The sequence below is a fragment of the Lichenostomus cassidix genome, chromosome 6, assembly GCF_008360975.1.
Source record: "Lichenostomus cassidix isolate B80296 chromosome 6, HeHo_3.0, whole genome shotgun sequence".
In the NCBI taxonomy this organism is placed as follows: domain Eukaryota; kingdom Metazoa; phylum Chordata; class Aves; order Passeriformes; family Meliphagidae; genus Lichenostomus; species Lichenostomus cassidix.
Window position 1 is genome coordinate 470,859 of NC_139487.1, and position 24,892 is coordinate 495,750.

The 24,892-nt window shown below is 51.3% G+C and overlaps 1 protein-coding gene across 2 annotated transcripts in view; it reads right to left on the reverse strand.

Moving 5' to 3' along the window:
• Nucleotides 1-24,892, reverse strand: part of PWWP2B (PWWP domain containing 2B) — a 39,984-nt gene that overhangs the window by 9,971 nt on the left and 5,121 nt on the right. The window contains exons 2-3 of one of the 2 annotated variants that reach the window (XM_085064540.1): nt 23,000-24,647; nt 12,469-12,994 (exon numbers count right to left, since the gene is read on the reverse strand). In XM_085064540.1, coding sequence (XP_084920666.1) covers nt 23,018-24,647 — 1,630 coding nt within the window. In that variant the 3' untranslated portion in view covers nt 12,469-12,994; nt 23,000-23,017. Of the gene's footprint in view, nt 1-12,468; nt 12,995-22,999; nt 24,648-24,892 lie in introns of those variants that run through there. The other variant, XM_085064541.1, reaches the window with a different exon arrangement.

Consider the following 24,892-nt stretch of genomic DNA (forward strand, 5'->3'; position numbering starts at 1 on the left):
GCAAGGTAAGAACACTAAGGAGTAAATAAAGGGCTCCCTGTTCCCGCAGCTCACAGGATCATGCTCCACGTGTGAGGGGCAATCCTGGGGACCCCAGCTGGAAGCAGCAGTGTGGCCAGTGAGGGGAGAGCTGCTGCAATGCCTCGAGAGCCCCAGCCAGCCCAGACCCAGCGCCCTGCCCTTGAGGTGGCAGCAGGAGCCGTGGGATTGATCCACTGCTTGAGGAAGGAAAGCTCTTCCTTTCCAAAGGAGATGACAGGCCACTGCTTGGATTCTTTCAAAGGAAATCTTTGGGTTGTTGGTGCATAGAAATGTCTTTTTTTTTCTCCAATTCCTTTTCTTAAGGCTAAGACCTGTGCTTCCCAGGGATGACAGGGAACATAACACAGCCAGCAATGCACTAGTGGCCAGGCATTGCCCATCAGAGTCAGTTCCAGCAGAGATCAACTCTCACACATGATCCTAAACATCATGAAACTTCTCCTCTATTGACTCAAAGTACAAAAGAGAGTAACACTTTCCCCCTTGGAAATTTCCCAGCCAAGATTCCCAGGGCCAAGTCCCAAGCAGGAGCACAAACCTTGGTAAATACTGTGTTCTTGGCTAGAGCTTTATGGAGCATTTAACGCAGGTGGCTCATCCCTGAACTTCCTGTCAACTACAGTTGATATTTTTCTGTTAGCCATGAATACCCTATTTATAAACACTGCTTCCCTTTCCAGATGAGCTGTGTCTCTGCTGAGCTGCCTTTGCTCTGTTGTGCCATTGACTATTTGACACAAACTCCCAGGGTTCTTCCTGGAGTATATCCCACAGCCCTGTGGCACCCGAGGTCACCCACTCCAGACCCAGAGCCAGGGGTCTCTGCTGCAGACCCCGGGATGCCTCTTCCCACCAAGCCTGAGGCAATGTCCAAACCCCTGTTCCCACGGGTGCCACTCAACTGCCTCCAGCCACCCAACCCTCCTCTGCCCTTGTTTTGTGCCAGTCAGGGCAACAAGGCTTGTCTGCAACACCTGAAGAGGTTAAGAATGGTGGGAGAAGAACTCTGCTCCCTCTGGGTGAGGTTTGATTGTTTTTGGAGGGGTGAGGGCTCAGATCCCTGAGCTGCAGCTGGTGTGACTCAGCAGAGCCTCTGTGGCAGTGCAGGCTGGGCATGAGGGCAGCCACTCCATCCCCTTGCATAGCTCCACATGTCACCAAGGGGCTACAAAGCCTGGAGATGTCCTGGGCTGCCACCAACCATTGCCTCCGAAGGGCTCAGACTGGCAGAAGGCAAAAAGAGTGCCTGGGGAGCCAGCTACTGAGGTGGATGGACAGCCACAGCTGGCCAGAAAAACCCACTCATTCCATTGTCTTCAGGCTGAAAACAAAGGCCAGTGTCAGCAAACCCATCCCTGCTTGCAAAGCCAGATTACACTGGAGCAAGTGGATTTCCAATCATGGCATATCATGAAGGATGTCCTGCCAACAGCTTGTGTACCTCTTAATCAGCCTGGCTGGTCAGCATGTCCCACCTCAATACTGCTGGAGCTGTGCTGAGGTGGGCAGGAGCGGGAGAGGAGATTTTCTTTTCCCTTTCAAAAGATAGCTGTGCATCAGCCTGCAGCCCCTGCCATCCCTGACTCCATCACAGACTGGGTTTAATTGGGAATGTGGGGCATTCCCTCTGGAGCTGCCCAGCTTGGCCCAGGAGAGCTGCACTGCTGCACCGCTGCACTGATGGGTGTGGCACAACCCTCCTGACCAGAAAACTAATTTCAAAAAATGACCTGGTCACAAAACAGATGCTGTGTGTGCTTCAGCTGAGATACTGGTTGATTCACAGCCCCAAACCTCAGCCAGCTGCAATCAGCCTGTCCAGGGAGTGGCAAACGGGGCAAAAGAAACAGAAACAAAAAAAGGCAGGGGGTATTTTGCTCAAGCTAACAAGGTTTTCTGGCTGGGACCTCTGAAAGTTTTGGGACCAAGGTCGAGCTCGCAGCTGGCCTGGAGCACAGCCAGCTGCCAGCCTCATTTGTTAATTCCCGAAACGACAGAGGCATATACTGTCCCTGTCCAGATGACGGGAGGATCACCCCAGAGCGAAGGCAGTGGCCGCTGCTGCCCATCCGGCCGGCTGAGCGGAGCACCCATGGGTGCTGAGCGCATCCCGACAGGGGCAGGGCCCGCAGCTCCCTGCGGCAAGCAGCCTCCCAGCAGCTCCTTTGGGCCCTGATTTATTGGCGGTGCTGCTGTCCCCAGGCGCGGTGATTTACGAGAGCTCCATGTGTGTCGCTGCTGCCGGCAGCCCGCACGCTTCCAGCGGGGTTTCCCTGCCGCTGCCGCCGAGAGCCCCGGAGGAGCGGGCAGGCTGCACGTGGAGCAGCCGCTCCAGCTATCCATTTACCGTGCTGCCCAAGCAACAGCGGCTATATTTAGTTCTCCGCCTAATCCCCTCTCTGCAGGAAGTGTCAGGTTTCCAGCGGCCGCAGGTTGGCAGTGGAGCCTGACCTGCACCCCGCACCGGGCATGTCCCACCTACAGCCCCGGGAAGGGAGTCCCTGCCGCCTTCATTTGGATCCCACAAAGACATCCCAGGATCGAGGGGAGCCCACCCGAGCACCCCGAGGGTCCCCTGCCCTCCCTGCACGCCTAGGAGCTTCAGCAGACAACACACGCTGGATTTCTGCAGCACAGCTCCTTCCAGCATTGCCTAAGTCCCTTCCTGCTCACCCCTCAAAACAGCACTGCTGATGCTCATAATTCCAACTTCTCACTGAATTCTTCCCCTTAGTCTTGGCACCCACAACAAAATCACCCAGCAAAAACCCGTTTCTCAAAGAGATATTCACTTCCCATCTTCATGTCTGAGAAGGGACAGAGACTTGACTCTGGAAAGGGAAACTCGGAGGGCATATAAAACCCAAATGTGCATTATTTAATCACCAATCCCACAAGCCTGTGGTGTTGAAGCTCACTTGTTTTTCAGCACCTCCATGCTGGAACGATGGGGGACAGCTCTGAAGAATGTCTCAGCCCTGGGCAGCTCCGTGCAGAGGGCCTGAGCTGAGCTGGCAGCACGGCTGTCCCTGCCAGGGCTGTGCCATGGGGACATGGGACTGAGCTGCCGACGGGAGCTGAGGCAAGTGCTCATTGCATCCTAGCTGGGGCATAAGCCTTTCAATCATTTGAGCTTCCTGAGATAACGAGACTAGCAGTTCTCCATGCAGCACTGGAAATCCAAAATATTGCCATAGGAAACAACTCCTATACCCCAGAGTAATGTCCCACCCTGAAAAACTGGGATGGAAACCAGCACAGGAGCTGAGTGAGGGGCCAAGAGCATCCTCCTCCAGGGAATGTTTGCACTCTGAGTGCTCCCTCCACAGCAGGAATGGGATTTCATTCCCATAAGCAAACATGCCTGTCCTTTATCAGAGGCACTGCCCATCAGACAGTGTTAAAGATCCTGAGGAACAGAATCTATTCTGGGTTTGGCAGCTCCTCCCAGAACCAGCCCAGCTTGGCCATGCATGGAGAGGGGGAATTTCCATTGGCTCCGGAGGATCTTCTTGGGGGCTATGCCTAAAAACTTGATTTATTTAGAAAGGTCTTCAGTACAATGCATGGATTTGCTGCTCTGCCTTCAAGCCTTCTGTCTTACTACACAAGGAGCCTCAAACAGACCAGAAAGAGCTGCCTGATAAAATATATATAATTACCAGCAGCTAAGCAAAAACAGCAGCAGCATGGAGCCCGAGCTGGGCTCATGTGGGACTCAGCACAGGGAAAGGCACCCAGGTCACACCACTGTCACCTGACTGAGAACAATACAGCATGATGGTCCTGTCATGCCAGGCTGCTGCATCCACCCACCCTGCACCAGGCACGGGAACATCCATCAGCTCCATGGAAAGATGCAGCAGAGCTTCTCCCTGGCCTCATGCTGCCCTTCAGTCCCTCGGGGTCAGGAGCTGGATGCTGCCATGGAGAGCACAGACCTGGCCTCACAGCAATCTCTGCCCATTGCCTGCCCAGACTGTCACCCCTGTGTCCCTGCCCACAGCACGTGAGCCAGCCCTCGGTGAGGGGACAGCGGCCACCACGTGGCTGTGGTGGCTCTGAGGACACCCCACCATTTGGCCTCCTCCCTGGAGAAGCACAGACTCTTTCTCCTGCTGCCCTCAGCCTCTCCAGCTCCCTTTTTCTGTCCCTCCACCTGTCAGGATGTCCTCTGGGGTGAGATGCAGCCCGATGGTGCTGGGCTTCCCAGGGCAGGACCCGACTGGAACACTCTACCAGAGAGCACTGCAAACAGCAGTGACAAATTATTGCCAGAGCTTGGATTTAGTTAACAAGGCCTAACATGTGCAATTGAAAGGCCAAACCAAAATGTCTGAAATCCCCAATTTCTGGTGGATAAACAGTTCATTTATTGCATTTCAGTCAGAGATGCGAGTCACTGGAATATCAGGCTCCCTGTGTTTGTCTGCTTTTCAGCTCTCCTGCAAACAAATGTTTGTTGACCTAAGTGGCACTTCCTCCCCAAGACATTAGGAATGCGACGGTTCACTGCTGTATTTTGAAGCAATTCCGTGAGATAAGGATATGTTGCCAATGTAGACGTTAATATTTGCAGTACTGCAGAGTTGCTTTCAATCTCTCAGGGACAAGTAAGTTTCTAAGAGATCCCTTCTGAAGTTTAGCAGCACTTTTTTGCTGTGGATGTGATATGACATAGTCCCTGTGTGATGTGACAGCCCCAAAGCTGCTGTGACTCTGGTGAGAGCTGAGGCTCTGAGCTGAGCTCTCCATGCTTCCTGTGAGCTCTGTGCCAGCCCCAGCACAGAGGGAGGGCATGGCTGGGACCTGTGCTGGCACCAGGGATAACGCTCCTGGCAGCCCCAACAGCGGATGGGAGCAGTAAGAACATATTTTCTAGACAGGAAGACAGCACAATTGGTCAGGGATGTGTCTCGGCATGACCTCACTTCTCTTTATGGTCGGCTGCAGAGCAGGCTGCACCTTGGGTTCCTGTCAGTCCCAGCCCTTCCCCTCCTGGCACCATGGCTGCTGCACTTCCCTGCCGTGTCCCTCCTGCCCTGGGCTCACTCCATCCAGCTGTGACAGCTCCCTGTGGCCCTGAGCAGTGCGACAGGGCTGGGGAGGTCTGGCTGAGCTGGAGATGAGGCTCTGGCTGTGTATTCCCTGCCCAGAGCACTGCACCTTCCCCACTCAGCTTTCAACCCAAACCAGCAGGAACAGCAGTCTGGGCAACCCATTCGGGCATGAAATGTGCCTGGGTTTTCCTACTGCAGCAGATGCAAAGTGCTTCTAGAAGGAATGATTGCTGCACCCCTAAATTCCCAAAGGATGGAGGCCCTGGCTTTTGGCCACAGCCACTTGTACCCCATGCAGAGGGCTACAGGTCCTGTTTTGCAAGGGCAGCACTGGTAAACAACAGTTTTGTTTGCTGACTTGCAGCAAAGGGAAAAGCCCAAAGCCCTGCACAAAAAATGCTTTTCTAAACAGAATGCTGCACCACACTTCCCAGAGAGACATTGGTGGTTCCTAATAGAGGAAACGCTGGTGGCAGCAGCAAGGAAGAGTGTCCATCACCACCGTGCAAGGAGCTGCTCTGAGCTGCTGCTCATCACTCAGCCCCAGTATCTGTAGTGGGGGGGTGGGGAACCCAGTAATTACAGCTGAAAATTAACATCTGCCACAGGAAGAACAGTTTAACCTTGGAACAAAGATGAATTAAACTGGGATGTAAAGCTGCCCAGGTGACAGCAGCAGGTCCCTGGCACAGACCCTACCCAGGCCAGGGGGGCACAGCACAGAGAACGATGTGATGGAACAGGTTTAGAGCACCAGCTTTCCTCCAGGGCCTTCTGCAGCCTGCAGGAAGGAGGGGCAGGAGAGGCAGGTTTGTGTCTAGGAGCTGCTGGTTTTGTCCCCACACAGGGCTGCACATTGCTGTGACCCTACAGGGCTGGGGCACAGGGGGTCTATCCACAACCAGTGCCATATCCAGTCCTTCCTTGCACACCTCCAGGGATGGGGACTCTGAACCTCCCTGGGCAGCCCATTCCAATGAAAACCCTTTTCCCTCCATTTGCACAGGAGAAGATGGACTTGTGTTGCTCTTACAGGCATTTCTGAGTCACTCCAAGGACTGGGTTATACTGCACAAGCTTTTTTTTCCAATTTAAAAGATGCTTTCAGAAAGAGGTCACAGACAGAAAGGTGAAACAGATGTTCCCAAAGGCAATTCCTGCCCAGACCCCTACTCCTGTTTCTTGAAATTGCTGCAATTATCATACCAAGAGCCGTTTCATGTGTCAGGGACCATCCCCCGAGGCCGAGCTGGCAGCACAAATCAGCAGCTGACAGCGTCTGGCACCAGGGAGAAAAATTACCTGTGTATTGTAATAAACTTTGTTAGTTCAAGCCACAGTGGCAACAACCCCTTGGGAAACTGTTGATAGAATTTTCGGTGCACACACACAAGCCATAATAAAAAGAAAGATAAAAATCATTATAGCAGAAGGAGTAATTCCCTGCAGCTCCCCCAGGAAATGCCTCCCACCATCCCCAAAGGTCCTGCAAGGTCGTGCAGTTTGACAGCTGCCCATGGGCACCGCTCAGTGGCTGCCAGGGCCTGGTGGGTGATGCCCACAGGGACATGTACCTGGCCAGGGAGCACTCAGGGATTTTGGGTTCATGATCTCTTCATGAACTAGGGGGAACATGGACTTTTCACAGAGAACATGTGTGATCTTGCTTCCTCAGACACCTTTTTGGGGGGGCCTCAGAAGAGAACATCGTCTCCAGAGAAAAGCTGAAAAGTACAGAGTTCATGGGATCTCCTGCACTGGATGTGACCCACAGGGATCATCGAGTGCATCTCCTGGCTCTGCATGAGACACCCCTGAGAATTCCACCCCAAACTCACTTCTGTGCTTCCCCATTACAAACTCCAACATTAATGTTGCCAACACAAACCCTGTCCTCCCCAAGCCCCTCTCACCAGGGCCATCACCCCAACTGCATGACCCATCTAATTCACCACCCACTCACACTATGCCCAAATTTAAAATGTCCTCACACACTGAAATTCATCTGTGAATCTGACTCAAGAAAGCAGCACAAGCTCTGAGTTTTTAATGTGTTAAGACCCCTTTGGGAGACCAGCATGCACCTACATGAGGGCTGTGAACCTCTGCACACTCACACCCTCTCCTGCCAGGGAAGAGACCCAAATTCCAAAATTATCCACTCCAAATGAGTATTTTCTCAGCCCACTCTGTATCAGCAGCCAGTGAGTAATTCACAGCAGGTCTAAGATTAGCAAACGAAGCACTGTGACTCATCAGCCAAGCCTCCACGCCGCTGGGAAAATTCAATTTTTCTTTAGCAACAGAGGTTCAACTGTGGAAATTATAAATAATTAGGGTTTGGAGAGGCTGCAGTAACATGAGGATTCTTATTCAAACCTCACTGATGCAGATGTTGGTGCCTGCGATGCCTTTGTGTCAATAGCATCACTGGTCACCTGCCTAGCCAGGACTGTCCTGCTGTTCCGAGGCAGAGCCGCGGTGCCGGGTGGCAGCAGGTCCAGGCGGGAGCAGGCGGTGACAGCACTCCGACCAGCAGAGCCTGATCCCCAACCGCTCATTAGCTCACACCCAGCAGCAAATTAAAGCCATGCAGAACCATTACAGCTCCTGCGAACGACGCCGTGGAGCAAAATGATGGGGTGGGGGAAGAGTCATCGGCAGAATGAAAGCAGGCAGGATCCCCATCCCCACCCCACGCCGGCAGGAGCCACAAAACCAGGCTGAGTTTCCACTCTGGAGCAAACGTGCTCCTGAGCTGCTCCCCTGTGCTTGTGTGGGGCTGCAGGGCTCCGACCCCATCACTGCAGCTCCCCCGGAGCAGTGCTCCCCTGCCCAGCCCCTCTGCTCTCCTCCCCACCAGGAGAGCCACCTTCACCTCCATCAGCCACCACGTGTGACCCGAGTGACCTGGTGTCACCATCTGCACGCAGCGTTTGCCAGCAGCAGCACTCAGCCCCATTCCAGCCGAGGGTGTGCCAGAGTGTCCCCTGCCTCACCCGGCCGCCCCCGGGACACCCCTGCACCCAGGGGGGGCATATAGCACACAAAAGATGCTGTATTTTGGGGGATTTGGCCCCAGATGGTTTCCCTGCTCCAGGCTGGACACGGAGGGATGGTCTCTGCCAGCAGCTCCAGCCCTGGCACAGCCATTCCCACTGCTCCCCCCAAGCCAGGCTCCTGTGCCCCTCGGGATCAGTGCTTTGTCCCCTGTGCCACCTCCATCCACTGCAGGTGAGCCTTCAGCGCTACTCCATCGGCACCAAGGACTTGCAGCGAGGAAAACCAGCTTTCCCTGCCTGCAGCCAGCAGAAGGGTCTGCTCCACAGGCAGTTCAGCTGCCCTCAGCATTCCCTGTTTCAGCTACATTCTGCTTCAAGCCACGTTGGGCCTCAGTTATCAAAGCCAAATGCTCCAGGTTTTGGTGTCTAATGCAAACCAGCTTGCAGTTTGTGTGCTTTTCCTCAGAAATCTGCTTTAAAAACAACTTGCCCAACTTTGTGTTTTATAAGATGCACTAAAAAAAAAAAAAAGTTTGGGAGAAAGGAAATATTTTCCATACATGACAGAGGTTTGATTGGGTTAAAGCCAACTTCTCTTTAATGGTGCTTGCTTGAGCCACCCTGGAGAGCTGGGCACCCATGCCTCACCCATTCCCTGCCATGCTCAGCCATTCCCTGTGCCCAGGCTAGTCTGTCCTGTGCTGCCAGAGCTCAGGCTGGAGGCACAGTAATGTGCTCCTTGAGGTTGCTCCCTGGTCTAACAGAGGGAGCAGAGCCATAAATCCTGAGACAGAAAAACCACACTGAGGCTGCTTGGAAGTCCTCTGCTGCAGGCAGGAATAAAAAAAATGGACAGTATATGATCTGAAGAGCTAGTAAAATAAGAAAATTCCCACATTCCAGAAGAGCAGGTATTTCTTTTGCCAGGATAAAGCTATTTTCACATTTAAAGCTCAATTTCCTGATGAAGGAACACTTCAGCCTCAGGACAGATTACTGCAGTGAAGCTGCAGCTAGGCCAGGAGGACAGATCAATGCAAAACTGCTGCTAAAATCCAGCACATTCTCTGTGAGGACAATTTTTCCCAGAGGCAGTGATTTGAAACCCCATGGAAACCAGATGGGGCCAGCAGGGACTGCAGGCCATGGGGGGATGCTGCTCTCATGGGCTGTGCCCGACCAGAGAAGGAGATTTGGCTTACTCTGGTTTCCTGGATGGCCCAGTGGAGCTGCTCTGCCTTCCCTTCAGTCCTCAGCACGGGACTGAGCCAGCAGGGAGCTGCTTTGTCTGTCCTCACACAACCTGCCTGCCCTGGCAACCCCAGCACAGATGTGCTTGGAGGGCTCAGTGAGGGCCTTGGGCTAAACGTGTGAGATGCTGACATTGCTCCCCATGGCTCAGTTAGGGAAGGAGAAGTGAGGAACAGTCAGAATGATGAACCCAGGCATTCACCACTGCACCACCTCTCCCAACACAGCCTCGTGAGCAGCAGAGTTCTTCAGGAAATGCATTCTCATCCTGTGCACTTTCAAATGGGTCTTCCCCAATTCAGGACTGGGGTAGGAAGAAAACTGAAATGTCACAAACTCAGATTATGAGAAACATTGACCTCAGGTCAGTGGGAAAGCCTGGGAAACTGCAGTGCTGATGCTGCAGAAGTGAGGTCTGGAGGAGCCCTGCTGTATGCAGCAGTGTCCAGCTCCAGCTGCAGAGCTGCTTGTGCCCCTGAGAGCCAGGACACTGCTCCCAAAACACACTTGTTCTTATTTTTAAGGCTGTTTGCTGTATGAAGTGTTTTAGGGAGGTGTGGGGTCTTCCCAAGGGACAGCAAGAGGCACCTTGGTGAAGAGAGGAGGGTAAGAGGAGAGGTTTGATGCGATGTAAGGCTGGGGTTTAACCCTCCTCTGGCACTGAGCTGCTGATTCTGAGCAGGACCTGTGTCCCATGCACTCAGCTGCCTCCCAAGAACCATCTTCTCTATTACCATGTTTTTACTGGAACTTGCTGTGGCAGTTCTTAGTAAAGTGGCAAAAATCCAGTGACTCACCTGCAGCACTGGAATGTCACTCCTCTGTTTCATTCCTGAAGCTGGTGTCAGGACAGACAGACAGACAGACACCTGTCAGACCACTGGGCATCACAAAGGGCACAGGTGAAACAAGGAGACCTGTCACACCAACTTTCAGTGCTCCCTGGAGAGTCCCTGCCCACCCCCTGGCACAAAGGGCGGCAGAACTGCTCTGGAACCTCCTGCCTGCTGACACTGACATTTCCCCTCACCTCTCACAGCAGCCTGGGGCAGTGAGAGCCCATTGTTTGCTCTCCACAGGGCACAGCAACGTCAGGAATGTCACACACCCAGGTGCAAGGAGAGCAGGAGCCCTGCCTGGACACAGCAGGCTGCAAGGGAGGGCAGGGAAGGTTTCTGTCATGGACACAGGAACTCCTCCATCAGCCCCGAGGGGCAGAACTGCTGCTGAGAGGGCATGAGCTGCCAGTGCTAATCGACTGGGGCAGAGCTGCAGGTCTCACTGTCCTGTCACACAGCTGGCAGGGCTGATGTGCACCAGGGGCTTCACTGCAGAGACAGTGGGGAAAAACTGGACATTCTCTGAACTCCACCCTGGGGAGCACTCCAGCATTACAGGATGGACACAGGACCTGAGCAAAACCTCCCAGCACATCTCATGACCCAAGCCTAGAGAAAAGCAGTGGCACATGTGAGGTATCACAATTCCCTCACACCCAGCAGAGACTGAACAGCTGCTCTGAAGAATGCTCCTGCCTGCTCATGGGACCCCAGTGCCATGGGCTGCCTGCTCAGGAACGTGGTCAGCACTCACCTGTCCTTGGCATCTCCTTCAGCCTTGGAGCAGCCTTTCCACACATGGGATGGAGCAGCCCTTCAGCAGAGACAGGAGCAGACAAGTACTTTTCCTGGGAGTAGGGTCCTGGTTATTTTTGTTTGCCTTTTTTTATTTTTTAAGTGAACAGAAGGCTGCTTGTACCTCCCCACAGCTCACTGCTGTAATGCTACAGCCAAACACTTGGCAGCACTTTTAGGCAGGGATTTTGTACAATGCACAACTGTGTGAGCAGAAAACACAAAAACCACCTCACAGCCATCAGCTCAGCCCAGGCCTAGCTTGAGAAGATGCTAGAAAAAACCTCACAAAGAGGCCCTGAGGCCAGACAGGCAGGAGCTAAGAAAGGCAGAGCTGTTCCTCCCGGAGCAGGAGCACTCCCAGCACAGGAGCACCTCTGCCAGCCTGGGACAGGCCCAGGGCGCCTGGGTAAACAGCCACTGCACAAAGGCTTCACACAAGGTGCACGAACTGCTATATACTGCTGTCCTTCTTGCACTTATTTTTGGAAAACAGGAAGCTCATTGGTTTGTTTGCAGAGGTGACCAAAATGGGGCTCGGGAAACAGCTGTCCTGGTTCAGCATTCCATGTTCCACACCACAGCCTTCCTGCTGTTCTAAGGGAGGCAGATTTCACCCAGTGAGTCCTGGACTGAGACTCAGCAGAAGGGTTTTGGTGCTGAGCTCTCCTTGTGACACTTTGCTGCTGAAAGGGGAAGCTCTGACCTCTCTTGCTGACGTTCAGAGACCACAGTGTGAACCAGCACAAACCAGGAGAATAGGAGCCTGGGTGATTTCCGACCCACTCGCTGTAACTCAGCGAGAGTTCATCCCTGTGCTTGCTGCAGCAGATCCAGCTGACAGGAAGTGGGATCAGAGCAGAGATCTTGCAGCTCCAAGGCAACCTCTGACAGCCAAACAATGCTTTACTGAGCAGGGACACTCTGAACTGTTTTCTCTAGCACCAGAGGCAACAGATCACCCCAAATTAATGTTTCTGCACTGAGGGAATCCAAGGAAAGGCTAGTCTAATGCAAACCCAAAAATTCAGATGATACAGTTCCAAAGTCCTGTCCATATGCCACTTTGGTTTGTGAACTGTTTGAATTTGGCAAATAAGCTGTTGGTTTGCTTGTTTAGAACTGTGCATCACCTCTTGGTTGTGGGTAAGGAGAGAATCATACCCAACAACATGTTCAACTGACCTTAAATCACACTCACTGACTTGCTGTGAGCACACAAGGTCATGCTCATGTTCAGTTCAGAACATGGATTCCCTCCCTGGCTGGAGCCAAGCTCAGCACTCAGCCTGTGCACACAGCATGGGCAGGCCCAGGCTGTGCTGCTCCTCCAGGCGACTTTGGAAAGCACAGACATAAAACCCAAAGCCATCCAAGTCACCAGCACTGCTTGTTCGTGTGCCTGAAATCACTGATTCTCTCTGCTCTGCAGTAAACAACGTGAGAAAGCTTTAGCATGCAATGAGAGCCACATCGCTGTGTGTTGCACATCTTCCAAGGTTTAATAGACACAAAGTGAGTCCATTGTACTTAAGACACTATAATGATTTCATTCTATTGCATGTCCTGACCCAATTACATTTCTCAGAGTACAGTATTGAATAAAAGTTCGGTAGCTTTAAAATTAACGAGTGTGTGAAATCTGTAAGTAAAATAAGCAGCAGCAATAATCTGGGGGATTTTATCAAGAATAGCTAACTTTTAAGTAATAAATACATTCCGAGTTGTGGTTTTTGCTGTTCTCCTAGTTCATTGCCGTCCGACTGGTCAAATTCTCATTCTAGGATAAGATATCCTCAAGCTTTTCCTGCCTCACGCCAGAAGAGCCTCCCAGCTCCGTGTCCCAGTGCCTGTCACCTGTCCCGGGAGGCACGCGGAGCACTCTGGCCAGGAGCCTCATCCTTGTGCCGTGCGCACGGCAGCCTCCCGGTTCTCCTGGGAGCACGGCAGGGTGGGACAGACTCGGTGACCCTCTAGGAGAACAGCTGTGCTCGTCTTCTGTTACCTTGAAGAAAGCCAGAGAGGGAGAGGTTACTGTGACGGACCGGCGTGAGTGGCAAGGCACACGCTCTGGATTCCCTCTAAATATAGTCAGGAATCCTCCTGCTCCCAGCTGGCCCAGCAGGCACAACCAGCAGCGGCTGCAGCTTGGGAAAAAAGTTGTCAGGTTAACAAACCCAAGGTAAGAGTAGGGATTTTCCCCAAGACCGACATGATATGAATTTCAGTGATGATGATAAATCTTCAGTCTGGCTTAAGGACCCTGAAGTCCCTGTTTGGATGGGTTACTGTAGGTTAATCCGCCACAAGTCTCCACAGAGCGCGCCACGTGAGGAACATCTGCCTCCACTTTCTGAACACAATCTACAAAATAGGATTATTCTCCCCTCGAGAGCAGCCGTACAGAAGCTTTTCTAAGTACCTGCAAGTGCTCAACCCCAGCGCATGGCAAGGCAGAGCAGCCATTCCCTGGCTCTGCTGCCCTGCAGGTCCCCCACAGGCTCCCCTGCCCTGCCCTGCCCCACAGAACGACGTGGCACCTCAGGGCCCTTGGGACAGCCAGCATCCCTCCCCAGCCTCATGTGCCACACGGCTGTCACTGGCCCTTGCAACATCTACCAGTCCCCTGGGCTCAGGGCTGATGACCTGGGAAAGATGGAGCTCCTGGAAGACAACATACCTGGCAAAAGCTAGGGAAGTGCTCACCTGTACTGAATGCAGGAGGGCACTGTAAGGCAGGTTACAGGGGGGAAGCCCTGGAAAAGTTCAAGGGGAGGAGGATCCGTTTGCCTTCAAGTGAAGAAACCAGAAGACATGTGGAACAATTCAGTGATACAGAACCACGTGAGAGGAATGGCAGAGACCTCCAGTCACACTGACCAGCTGTAGAAACATCACTGCTCCTCGCTTCCAAGCAATGCAGTTCCAACAGCCCAGGAACATGACCAGCCTAAATCTGTGCCACATCAACCACACCAACTCCAGCTGAGTTGGAACTGCAGGAGACACCAGCTCGGATCTGTGCTTCTGACACACAGCACTGACACTTTGGAGGAGTAGATCAAAAACCTTCAAACCACCCCCAGCTGAGGTTTGTGACTTACAGAGCAAATGAACCAAGAACACCAAACACAGGAAGAGGATCACATCCCCAAAGCTGCTGACATGGCAGCAGCACTGCTTCTGCAGGCAGGGGACCCAAAGTGACACTGATCGCTCAGACTCAGCATCCAGAATGATCCTCAGCATTGCCTGCACAATGGAGAATGCAAAGAGCTGATTCAATACACCAGGAACATCTGTCCCAAAAGCTATATTCCAGAGAAGGGGTGCAAAAAAGTTTCATACACTTATTTAGGAGAAACTGGGAGGTCTCGCCTCAGGGCTATACTACCTGCAGTCAACAGAGTATAAATTCATATTTATGCAGAAGAATTTATTAATTTGTCTTCTGATGAACAGAGAGACTTTCAAGAGCACTCAACAAACTCACTTGCAGGTTTATCACCTTACACCTAGGAAAGCCTTCCTGAGGCCCAGGGAACTGGAATAATATCCCTCAAGAGGCTTTGAAAGCACTGACCCTTCAGAGACAGATTACAGAGAGAGATCTTGTCTAAACAGGAAAAAATGCATTTCCTGCCTGAGGAGCTAACAGCAAGTCCTTGGCATTCTTTGGGACTTCCCACTTGGAGGAAGAAAGAATCACACCAGAAGGTGTGAGGGAAGGGTCCTGCCATTGCCAGGGCAGATGGGGCTCCTCCATGGGGACAGGGATTGAGGCCAAACCTCAGCTGCTTTGGGAACTACCTGAGGGCAAACAGCAGGAATTCTGTCCAGTGGCAGGAGAAAGCTGGGGCTACCAGCAACAGAGCAAACTGCTTTAGAACAGCTGGATGCTCCTTGGCTTGGAATGCTGGAACCTCAGCATCCAGCTTGGGTCCCTGTCTGCAGCTGGGCTTGAGGGGCACAGCCACTCCACGAGAGAGCTCTGGTGTCTTACACATGCAGGAGTTTTCATGTGTCCAAGAGGAGCTGCACAGTGACAGCCCCTCCTACACTCTCACTTCAGCCCTGGAAAACTTCACAAATTTGTGTTTAAAAAACCACTTCCAACACAGAGCAATAACTGAAGCCCCATGTTCCAGACATGGCTGCTGCCTCAGTGCACTTGTGAGGAACTAACACAACACATGCAGGCTGACTCAGGACAGCCTGGGCGCTAAGCTGGGTGTCCAAAGGAGAGCCAGGAAAGCTCTCCTGAAGCCAAGAGCTTGTTCATAATTTAAGAAATGAAGTTTGGGATCAAATAAAGCCATTCACAAATCCAGATTTAACAGCAGCAGCAGAATGCAGAAGACAATTTATCTTTGGAGGTTGCTGCACCCCAAGTGTGTTCAAGCAGCTTATTTTGAGGATTATTTTCCAATCATAAAGCAATTAACAGCAAGCTGTAATTGAGCATCACCAAATCAGTCTTCCTGCAGCCATCTCTCCTTGGGAGGAGTGCAGAGAGGCTGCTGCTAGCAGCAGACTGGTACAGTCCTTCCTTCCCATGCCACCTCCTGTAGCAGGAGGGACTGGGTGGCAGCTGGGATGATTGGCAGCTCCAACCATCTCTGGCCCACTGGATGGGGTTTTGGAATCATCTCCAGCTCTCCAGGCAGCAGAATCCAGCTGACTTGAGCAGGCTGGCAGCTACATTCTCCAACACTGGAGTTCTTGAACTCCCTCATCCAAACATCCTTATGACAAATCCTGCATTATGGGTTTCTGCCTTTGAAAAGGACTGTTTTCAATGTGAAGAAATGGCTCAGGTTATTGGGTTGCATCAAAACAGAGCAAGTCATCACTCCCAAGAGAAGTCAAACTAGTAATTTGCTACAATTCATTTCTTCAGCTGCAGAGAGCACACAGGAAACGTGCTTTATAAAGAAACCCAGGCTGGCCAATCCTGCTCTGGCACGGACTAATGCAGATGAAACAGGAACTGGTACATCAGTGAAGGCACTCACTCCTTCAGAAATTCATCAGCTTAATGAGAAGAGCCTTCATTAAAACCTGCCCAGCTCCTCCCTTCCAGAGACACAGGCAGTGACCAGGCCATGAGGACATGGCCAATGCAGGGCAGCAAACAGGGCTGAGTGGGAACAGCTCTGACACCAGGAGCTCTGTCACTGTGACCCTCTCACTCTGAGGTCACATTCACCTGCACAGGCACCTTCACCTCACGCTGCACCTGCAGGGATGGGTGCACTCTGCTGCCCATGGGCACCTTGGGGCAGGCAGGAGAAACAGCCACAGCCCTCACACACCACAGGGACATTGCACATGTCACCCAAGCACATGGCAGGGGCCTGCTGCTCCTGCTCCTGCAGAGAAAGCACCAGGAGAAGCAAGAGAGCACTCACAGCTGACTGAAGAGCTGCACACTTGGGGCACAGGGCTGTGGATATGAAGAGCACGAGCCCTCCAGGAGCTGAGGTATTAAGCCCCATCTGTGTCCTTGCTGCTGGACACAAACCTATTTCAGCTGCACATAATCTCAGGATGTGCAGAGTTCATGATCTGGCTAATGCAGAGCCCATGTGGTCTGTACAGGTAGAGACAGTACACCAACAGCTGCAGCAAGGAGACTTAAATAAAATAAACCAGGCCCCCTGTGGTGGTATAACCCCATCCAGCAGCCAAGAACCTCACAGCACCTCACTCACTCCCCCACCAGCAGGACTGGGGAGAGAACTGGAAGGACAAAAGCTGAAGAGCTCATGAGTCGAGACAGACAAGTTAAGAGGGAAAGCAAAAGCTGTGCACATAAGCAAAGCCAAACAGGAAACTAAATGCCTGCTTCCATGGTCAGGCAGGTGTTCAGCCACCTCCAGGAGCACAGGGCCCTGTCACATCTGACTGTGACTTGGGAAAACAAATGCCATCACTCCAAATGTTCCCCCTTCCTCCTTCTCCCCCCCACTTTATACACTGAGTATGATGTCATATGGACTGGAATATGCCCTGGGTCAGTTGGGATCACCTGTCCTGGCTGTGTCCCCCCCCAACCTCCCACACACCTCCAGACTCCTCCCCAGCATAGCTGTACAGGGGGCAGGAAAGGCTGTGGCTCTGTGCAAGCCCTGTTCAGCAATAACAAAACCATCTCTATATTAACAACCCTGTGTTCAGCACAAATCCAAAACACAGAACCAAATCAGTCACTGTGAAGAAAGTTAACTCTAGCCCAGCCAAAACCACCACACCTCCACTCCTCCTCATCTAGTGTGCAGCACACAGGTGAGCAGCTTGGTACATCTTTTACAGTCAGGAGCAGAGCTTGTCACTCAGCTCACACAGCCCTGCTCACCTTGATCCCAGCACCACTGACAGGGACTGAGGGATAAAACAGAACATGTTGAGGCTGAATAACAACAGCTTGTATGTTTTTCAACACTAAGAGCATTCACACCAATTTCTGGGATCCAAGTCCTACCTTTCACACCTGAACGTGAAAATGGGAAATATTCAAATATTCAACACCAGGCTGGATGGAGCTTGGAGCAACCTGGTCTAGTGGAAGGTGTCCCTGGCCACGGCAGGGGAGTGGAACAAAATGATCTTTAAGCTCCCTTCCAACTCAAAACCTTCTGTGGTTCCACAGTTTGTGTCACCCTGTTGTGTCACCAGGCCCCACGAGCCAAGCAGCTGCATGTAAGCAACGCATGGCTGCTGTGAGAAGATCCTGTTCATTCCCCACCTGCAGAGCACAGGTACCCTTCCCTACACACAGCTGCTGACAGGTTTGGCAAAATCCTCTATTACTTTTTGGCCCAGAGTAGCCTTCCTGTAAGTGCACCTTGAAGGTGCTCCATACTGCACAAATACCTGCTTAAGTACCAAGGAAGCAGGATGAGCTCCAAGCCCTGCCTGGGAGGCCAGAGAATTCCCTCAGGTGCTCTCCATGCTTGCTGGGAAAAAGAGAATTTGGACACCTCCACTTGAGTTCGAAAACCAAACAAGTAAACAAATAAATGTAATTCAGGAAAACATACAGAAATTTTGTTTTTACATTATTTGTCAAAATTTTCAGAGAAACCAGTTTCCAGGTTCTTTGTGCAGACATTTCTCCCATCCATTGCCCTGAGACTCTGGCACAGCCCCTGATCCTGTGCAGACCCTACAGACTGTGGGTTGGTGACACTGCCGTGGGACAGCCACCTGCCCTGCCCACCGTGGGCATGCTTGGCCACCACAACCAGCACTCCAGCTGGGGCCTGGAGACCCTCAGCCCTGGGAGCAGCTCACTGTGCTCCCAAGGGAGCTGCTAAACCCTTGGGTGGATCCAATCTCCCCCAGCAGCTGAAGTTACAGCTCCCGAAAGCCGATCGCATTCCTGGGCATCGGCACAGCGCAGGTGCAGTTAGAAACAGCACCATGTATGGCCTGCTGGCATTTCCAAAAAATACGCCTGGGAGCAGAGTGTGGATGGAGAGAGGCCACGGATGGCAGCACAGATCTAGGTGTCTCCAAATGCAGTCCCTGGGCACATTGGGCAAATGCTTTTGGGAACATAAAGATCAGTGGGATGTCACCCGATGTGCAGCTCCAACCATCAGCACTGGGCACACAAAAATGCAGCACAGTCTATTTTGGACTTGTTCTCCCACCTTGTATTAGCATGCAAAGATGCTGACTCCAAGCTGTTTGCAGGAAGACTGCGAAGCAGTAATTAAGTTGGATGCCTGGTTTTAGTGGACTGAAGCATCCAGAAAGCAGGCCAAGAAAAATCTCAAGCATTCATCTTCTGCACTGGAATATTTCATGTGACCAGGCAGGTGTGTCAAAAAATAAAGCTATCACACCAACCATCCCCATCATTTTATATCAAGGTACAATCGCTTTGTGCCACTGGTAGAGCAGAAGAGAGGAGGTGAAAGGAAAAGAGGAGTGATTTATGCTGCTTCACAAGCTGCTGGCAGCAACACTGGCTGCATGGACACACAGAGCCCTGAACACCTTTGAAGGTGAAGTCACAATGTGACATTCCAGGTTTTGCATTAGTGGTTTCTATAGACAGTGAGCGTGCAGCCAGCTCTGAGTTTGCTGCACACAGTAGTGGTGTGATGGATGGTTTGATGTACTGACACTGAGGGTCTGTTAGGCTCAGAGCACTAAAATGAAAGCCTTTGGCATTTGCAAGTGTAATGGGTCCACAGTCACACCTTGGGGACAGGGGACAGGGAGAGGAAGAATAAAGGATTTTCCCAACTGAAAAAGCAAAGGAATATACATCTTGTAAACTTATTTCATGCAGAGATGTGGATGAAAACCTTCAAGCAGTTTTTACTAGAGGTTTTGCTGCATGTCTGTGTGCAGGGAAGAGGGATCTGCCATAAGGAGCTGTTCAGGAGGATCACAGAGCAGCAGACCCAGCCCTGTGGCACAGCAGGACCTGCTGAACCTGCCAAGGGTCTGTCCCTGCAGGAACACTCTCCCCACACAGCAGGGTTGGAGCAACACATGCTCCTTGTGAAGCCCCTGATCCCACCACAGGACGCACTCCTGGGGCAGGGACAGGGCGGCCTTTGGAAACCCATGGCTCCTTCCCTCCTGTGCCCCAGCCACTGCTCATTCCCAACAAAAGGTGTGACACCAGCCCAAGGGTCCTTGCTCCCCCTTCCCAGCCCTCAGATGGGCTTCCCTTAAGGGAAAGGCAAACATCTGTTGCTCCAAGTCAGGGGCTACTGCTTTCCTTGTGCCTTGAGCTGCATCCTTGATGTCACACACCAGAGAAGCTACAGAGCAGCACCAGAAGGCACTGAGCAGACATGTCTCTCCTGGCACTATTCTATACCAAGACAGTCTTATGAGTTTGAGTTCTACAGGCTGCTACTCTGCCTGTTGTTTTTCCAGAAACTTGTTTTACTTAATTAAAACCCTGTCATTACCTGACTAGTACTTTCTTTGCAAAGAAACCCCAAGGACAAAGCAGTAACAAGAAGTGATCCTACCAGCTTTTCCAACTGAAACCAAGTTGAAAAAAAAAACAAACACCCAATTTTTCCAGTTTTATGCATCCACAAATGACCTGCGATGTTTGTACATTTTTTCCAGTAACTATCCTCTGCAGAACAGATCTCATGCCAGAAGACAGAAAGTTTCACAACAGAAAGTGTCACAGTCACAAACTTCTGCTGCACCCAGGATTAGTGTGACACGAGCAGTGTCAGTGTTGAAATCACCTCCTGGACTCTTTCTGATGTCAAAAAGCCCTCGTGCTGCTGACAGAGAAGCCCCAGCACTATGGATTTTATGGTGTTCCCATGCAATATTACCAGGGTGCCCAGAGAAGCTGTGGCTGCCACATCCCTGGCAGTGTCCAAGGCCAGGTTTGATGGGGCTTAGAGCAACCTGGGACAGTGGAAGGTGTCCCCACAGGGCCATGGCAGGGGGTGGAATGGATGGACTTTAAGGTCCCTTCCAGCCCAAACCATTCCATGTCATCTTTCAGGAAAGGACAGTCAATGAGTAGCTGAAGGAAACATTTCAGTACTACCTTAGGGAAAATCAAGCAAAGCAACACAATTCAATCCTCCTGCATGGAGAGAATTAGGTACAGACAATTCTCTGAAATAATGAGCAATTTTATAAGTGATCTACCAAAACTCCAGACATGCTGGTCTAATTGAGAATCTAGGTAAATGTGACATGTGGAACATGGGAAGTTGTGAATTTTCTAGTTTTGCAGTTCTTTATCCAACTGTCATGTTGCCTCCAGCCTGGCAGACAGTGTCGGCAGCTCAACTCAAACATGTAAGGCAGGAAATCACCTGTTAAAAGCCAGCTGAAGGAGGCCAACAAAATAGTGATATATGATAAATAAATAAGTAAATAAATAATTAAAAAAAAATTATATACACTCATAAACACATGCAGAGGTTTGGCTGAAGAGCACAGAAGGAAGGAAAGGCTTGGTCTAGCGTAGGCCATGCCATCATTTTCTTGTCATTCTCTACATGCTCTTCTTTCCCCCAGTTAACAGATCTGCTCTGTGTACCTGTAGCTCAGATCCCACCATGTCTCTGGAGCAAGGGCTGTTTCTCCTTCTCCAGGCCCTGCCCTGCAGCCTGTCACCCATCCTGGCCCAGCAGCCAGTGCTCTCTGCAGGCTGACGTGTGCTGGGCAAGCATCATCCCACTCTGACTTCCAGCTCTGGGCTTGGAGCTCCTCTTGGCCATATGCTTTCCTCCTCCCCATGGGCTGACAGGCACAGCCAATCTGTCTGATCCGAAGCATTAGGTGCTTCTTCAAGCTGTCCCTTCTCCTCCAGCTGGGCCATGCCAGCCCACCCAGGGCCCACAAGGGCAAGGACAGCTGTCCGGAATGGTGACATCGCTCACTACCTCTGTCCCAAACTGCTCACACACACGGTGAAGACAGCTCAGAGCATGGAGTTTGCTGCTCCTTTAACCACAGCACTGTCCGGACAGGAGCCATGCATTGGCCAGGACTCTTCCACTGGCAAGGACAGTACATTCTGGGCAGCAGGTTTATTTATACTCCTGATCTAGCTAATAGGAATTTGGGTCCAATCCAAACACTCTTGATATAATAAAGTCTTTAGCCAGAGTTAAGCAGCAGTTCTATGGGTGAGATCAAGGAGGAAGCTGAAATGCTGCGGCTGCAGTTGTCCAGACACCCTGGGTACACAGCATGAATATGCTGTGCTCTGGTTATTTAGTCCAGCCAGGCTTGCTGAGGTGGAGTCATAACCCAAGCAAAGCAAATCCTTCATCACACTCAAGCAAGGGGTGAAGTTCCATGACAGAGGGTATGAAAAAAATCCCATTTTCCTATCAGGATTACATGAGCCCTGCCCATGCCAGTCGCTCTGCATTATGATAGCTTAGATAAAGAAGAGAGTCTACAGGAGCAGCACTGGCTTGCTCACACAGAGTCCTTCAAGCATGAAACAGAGCAGCACATTCAGGGGACAATATAATGAACCACACTGTATAAAGCATGGCCTTTTACACAAGGCTCTTCCTAGTGGTTACTTCTGGTTTTCAGCAAAAAGTTAATCCCTCCCCTTGTCCAACACCATCACAGATGAGGTCTTGTCTGGACAGTGATAACTGGAAGGCTGTGAAATGATTCCAGGTTTTATCCAAGTTACTGGATTCTCCCATGGACTTCTATTCCCAGTCAAGCCACATCCTGTATTTTTAGGTACCAAATTTTCATCCCAGGCAGATTGTTTGATGAGAAAAGGAGACCCATCCCCATCCTTTACAAAGAATCAGCTCTCACGTTTCCATTCCCACGTAATGTCCTCCCACAAAGAGGTGAAGCCCAAAGGAATTTAATTTGACCCAGGCCATTCCCCAGTGACACACTGAAAATTTAGGCACAAACCAAACCTCAAGTACTGTGAGAGATATTGAAATACTGTTTCCCAAAGACAGTTTTTGGTACAATCATTTGGAGGAGCCATAAAGGGCCTTCATAACAAATCCAGAGGGGTCAGAGGGAGGGGAGCAAAGGGGCCCTGAACTGTTACAGGTAACTGCTGGGCACCTGCACAGGCATAGGATAAATGTTATCTGAATTCCAGTGAAAGTTTTAGCTCTTTGAACCAAGGACACTGAAAGCCTAGGAGCTGTTAGTCTTCCAGACACATAGGGTTAGTTCTGACGCAAACAAAGCATGTCAATACTCACCACATCCCAGCTGTGAACAGCACAGGGCTACAGGTTTATCAGCCTCTTCACAGCGTCCTGCCTAGCCTGCACTTCCCTCTGAGGATGTGGGCTCCAATTCCCATGGTCCCCAAAAGAGTTTGGAATAAAAGCTTCTCATCACCTCTGAAACCACCCCCACTAACAGACAAGCATTTAAGTTTCACAGTTGTCAACCTCAGCTTTTATGGAAAAACAAATGCAACCAAATAGTGGAATATAGATTAAAAAAAAGCAGCAGGAGGCTTTTTATGGGAAGCATTAGTCTAGCAGTCACTCACCTGATACTGGAGGCAAAGTTATGTCTCAAACTGTGTTAAGAGATCTCTTATTTCTGGAGTCAGGTGCTCGACTGCCTTTGCAGCTTCCGTGATTGCTTTCCGGTACATCCCTTTCTTTTTGCGATTAAATCTCAGTTTGAAAAATTCCGAGAAAGGAGAGAGTTTTGAAACAGATAAGAACGAAGTCGTTGGAGAACCAAACCATGACACTTTAGCTTCTCGCCATGAAGGCTCCCCGTTTTCCTTCTGGCTGAGGTTTATGTCAAGAACACGTGCTGGCCACCACGGAAACCCATGAATTTTACCCCAGACTATATCCCCCACTGAAACAGTCCTTCCATCTTCTGTAACACATTTAGACACACTCTGGGTGTGCAGTCTGACTGTCAGTGGCGGCACAATTTTACGCTCATCTTTTGAAGATGAAGAGACAGAGGCATCATCACCAGGCAAAAAGTCACACAGTTCTGGTGATGTCACTTCTGAACTAGATGACTTGGATTCATCTAGACTGTCATTGCTACACACCGATAAACTAGAAGAATCTGCTTTTCTTTTACGGTAATTCATGAGGAAAGCCAAGTTATCATGTCCATCTTTACCCTGGGGAAACCTTTTAAAGTCATCATCTTCACCTGAGCTTCCTGAAGACATCTCAGCCAAACTTCTGTCAGTAGACTCATCATTGTAGAACGCTCCGGGATTGGACTCCCTGCTGTTCTGAAGGACATTGATTTCATCAATCAGTTCTGCCTTATAAATTGAAACATTCTGACCATCGTTGATGCGATGGGGCTTCAGCCGTATCTTTGGGGGTGGGACATCCACACTGGAATGCACTGGCCTCGTGAGCTTCAGTTTTGGAATGGAAGCAAGCTGGCTGCCTGCTGACTTGTCCATTAAACATTTGGTTTGTCGACATCGTTCAGAGTCCCTGGTCTCCTCTTGGTCCCCGGCTCCGTTCTGCAATACTCGCTCCGGACAGAACGGTTTAACCGAGCCATGAACCCGGGAAGGGATTTTTACCACTTCACCTTTCCCTTGTGGAGTACTGTAGGATATTTTTATAACTGGCGTTCGATGCACCAGCTCCCCAGAAAACTTGTCATCCTCCCTCTTCTCTCTTTTGTTCCTTTTCTCCATGTAGTCAGAGTCACTGTGCTTTTTCTGCTCTTTGTCCTGAATGCTCAGCTTCCTCCTGGTTTTGGCGTTCTGCCGCGGTGCGCTCGTGTCCTCGGGGTTCAGAGTGTTCTTGCACTTCTCACAGAGCACCTGCCTGGGCCGCAGCCGGATGGTGCTCATGATGAGCCTCCCCGGGTCCCTGTTGCGTGACAAACGCCTCCTCGTTCTCTTTATAGTCCGAGGCGGCGGCTGCGGGACCCACTGGTTGTAGGTGTGCCGCAGCCACAGGGGCCGCGGGAAGGGAGCTCCCTCGAAGTAGGGCGGGTAGGGAGGGAGGCTGCCCGGTGCTGGCAGCAGCGGTGGCACCTGCTCCTCATCCTTGCCCTCGGCAGGCTGGTGGCCAGCGGGCTGCGGCTCTGGCTCGCCCTGCGCGGCACCTCGGCTGTCGGCAGCTCCGTCAGCGCAGGCATCGGCAGGGGGGTCCTCGTGTTTGGGGAGGGAGGATGGCAGACAGAACAGCCCAGACCTAAAATGGGGCGAGAAGGACATGGAGGGAAAGAAACAATCAGGAGCTTTGAAAGGTGCTTCTCTGGGAACCCAAAAGATCTGACCTCCCACAACTTCAGTATTAAGAACACAACACTTGTTCTTGACTTTTAAAACCAGGCAGCCAATTCTGGCCCTGAAAAAAATAACATCAGTGCAGAATTTTGGCAAGATGTCCTACTCTTCTCCCAGAAAAGGCACAGGGATCAAAACCTCCTATTTCTA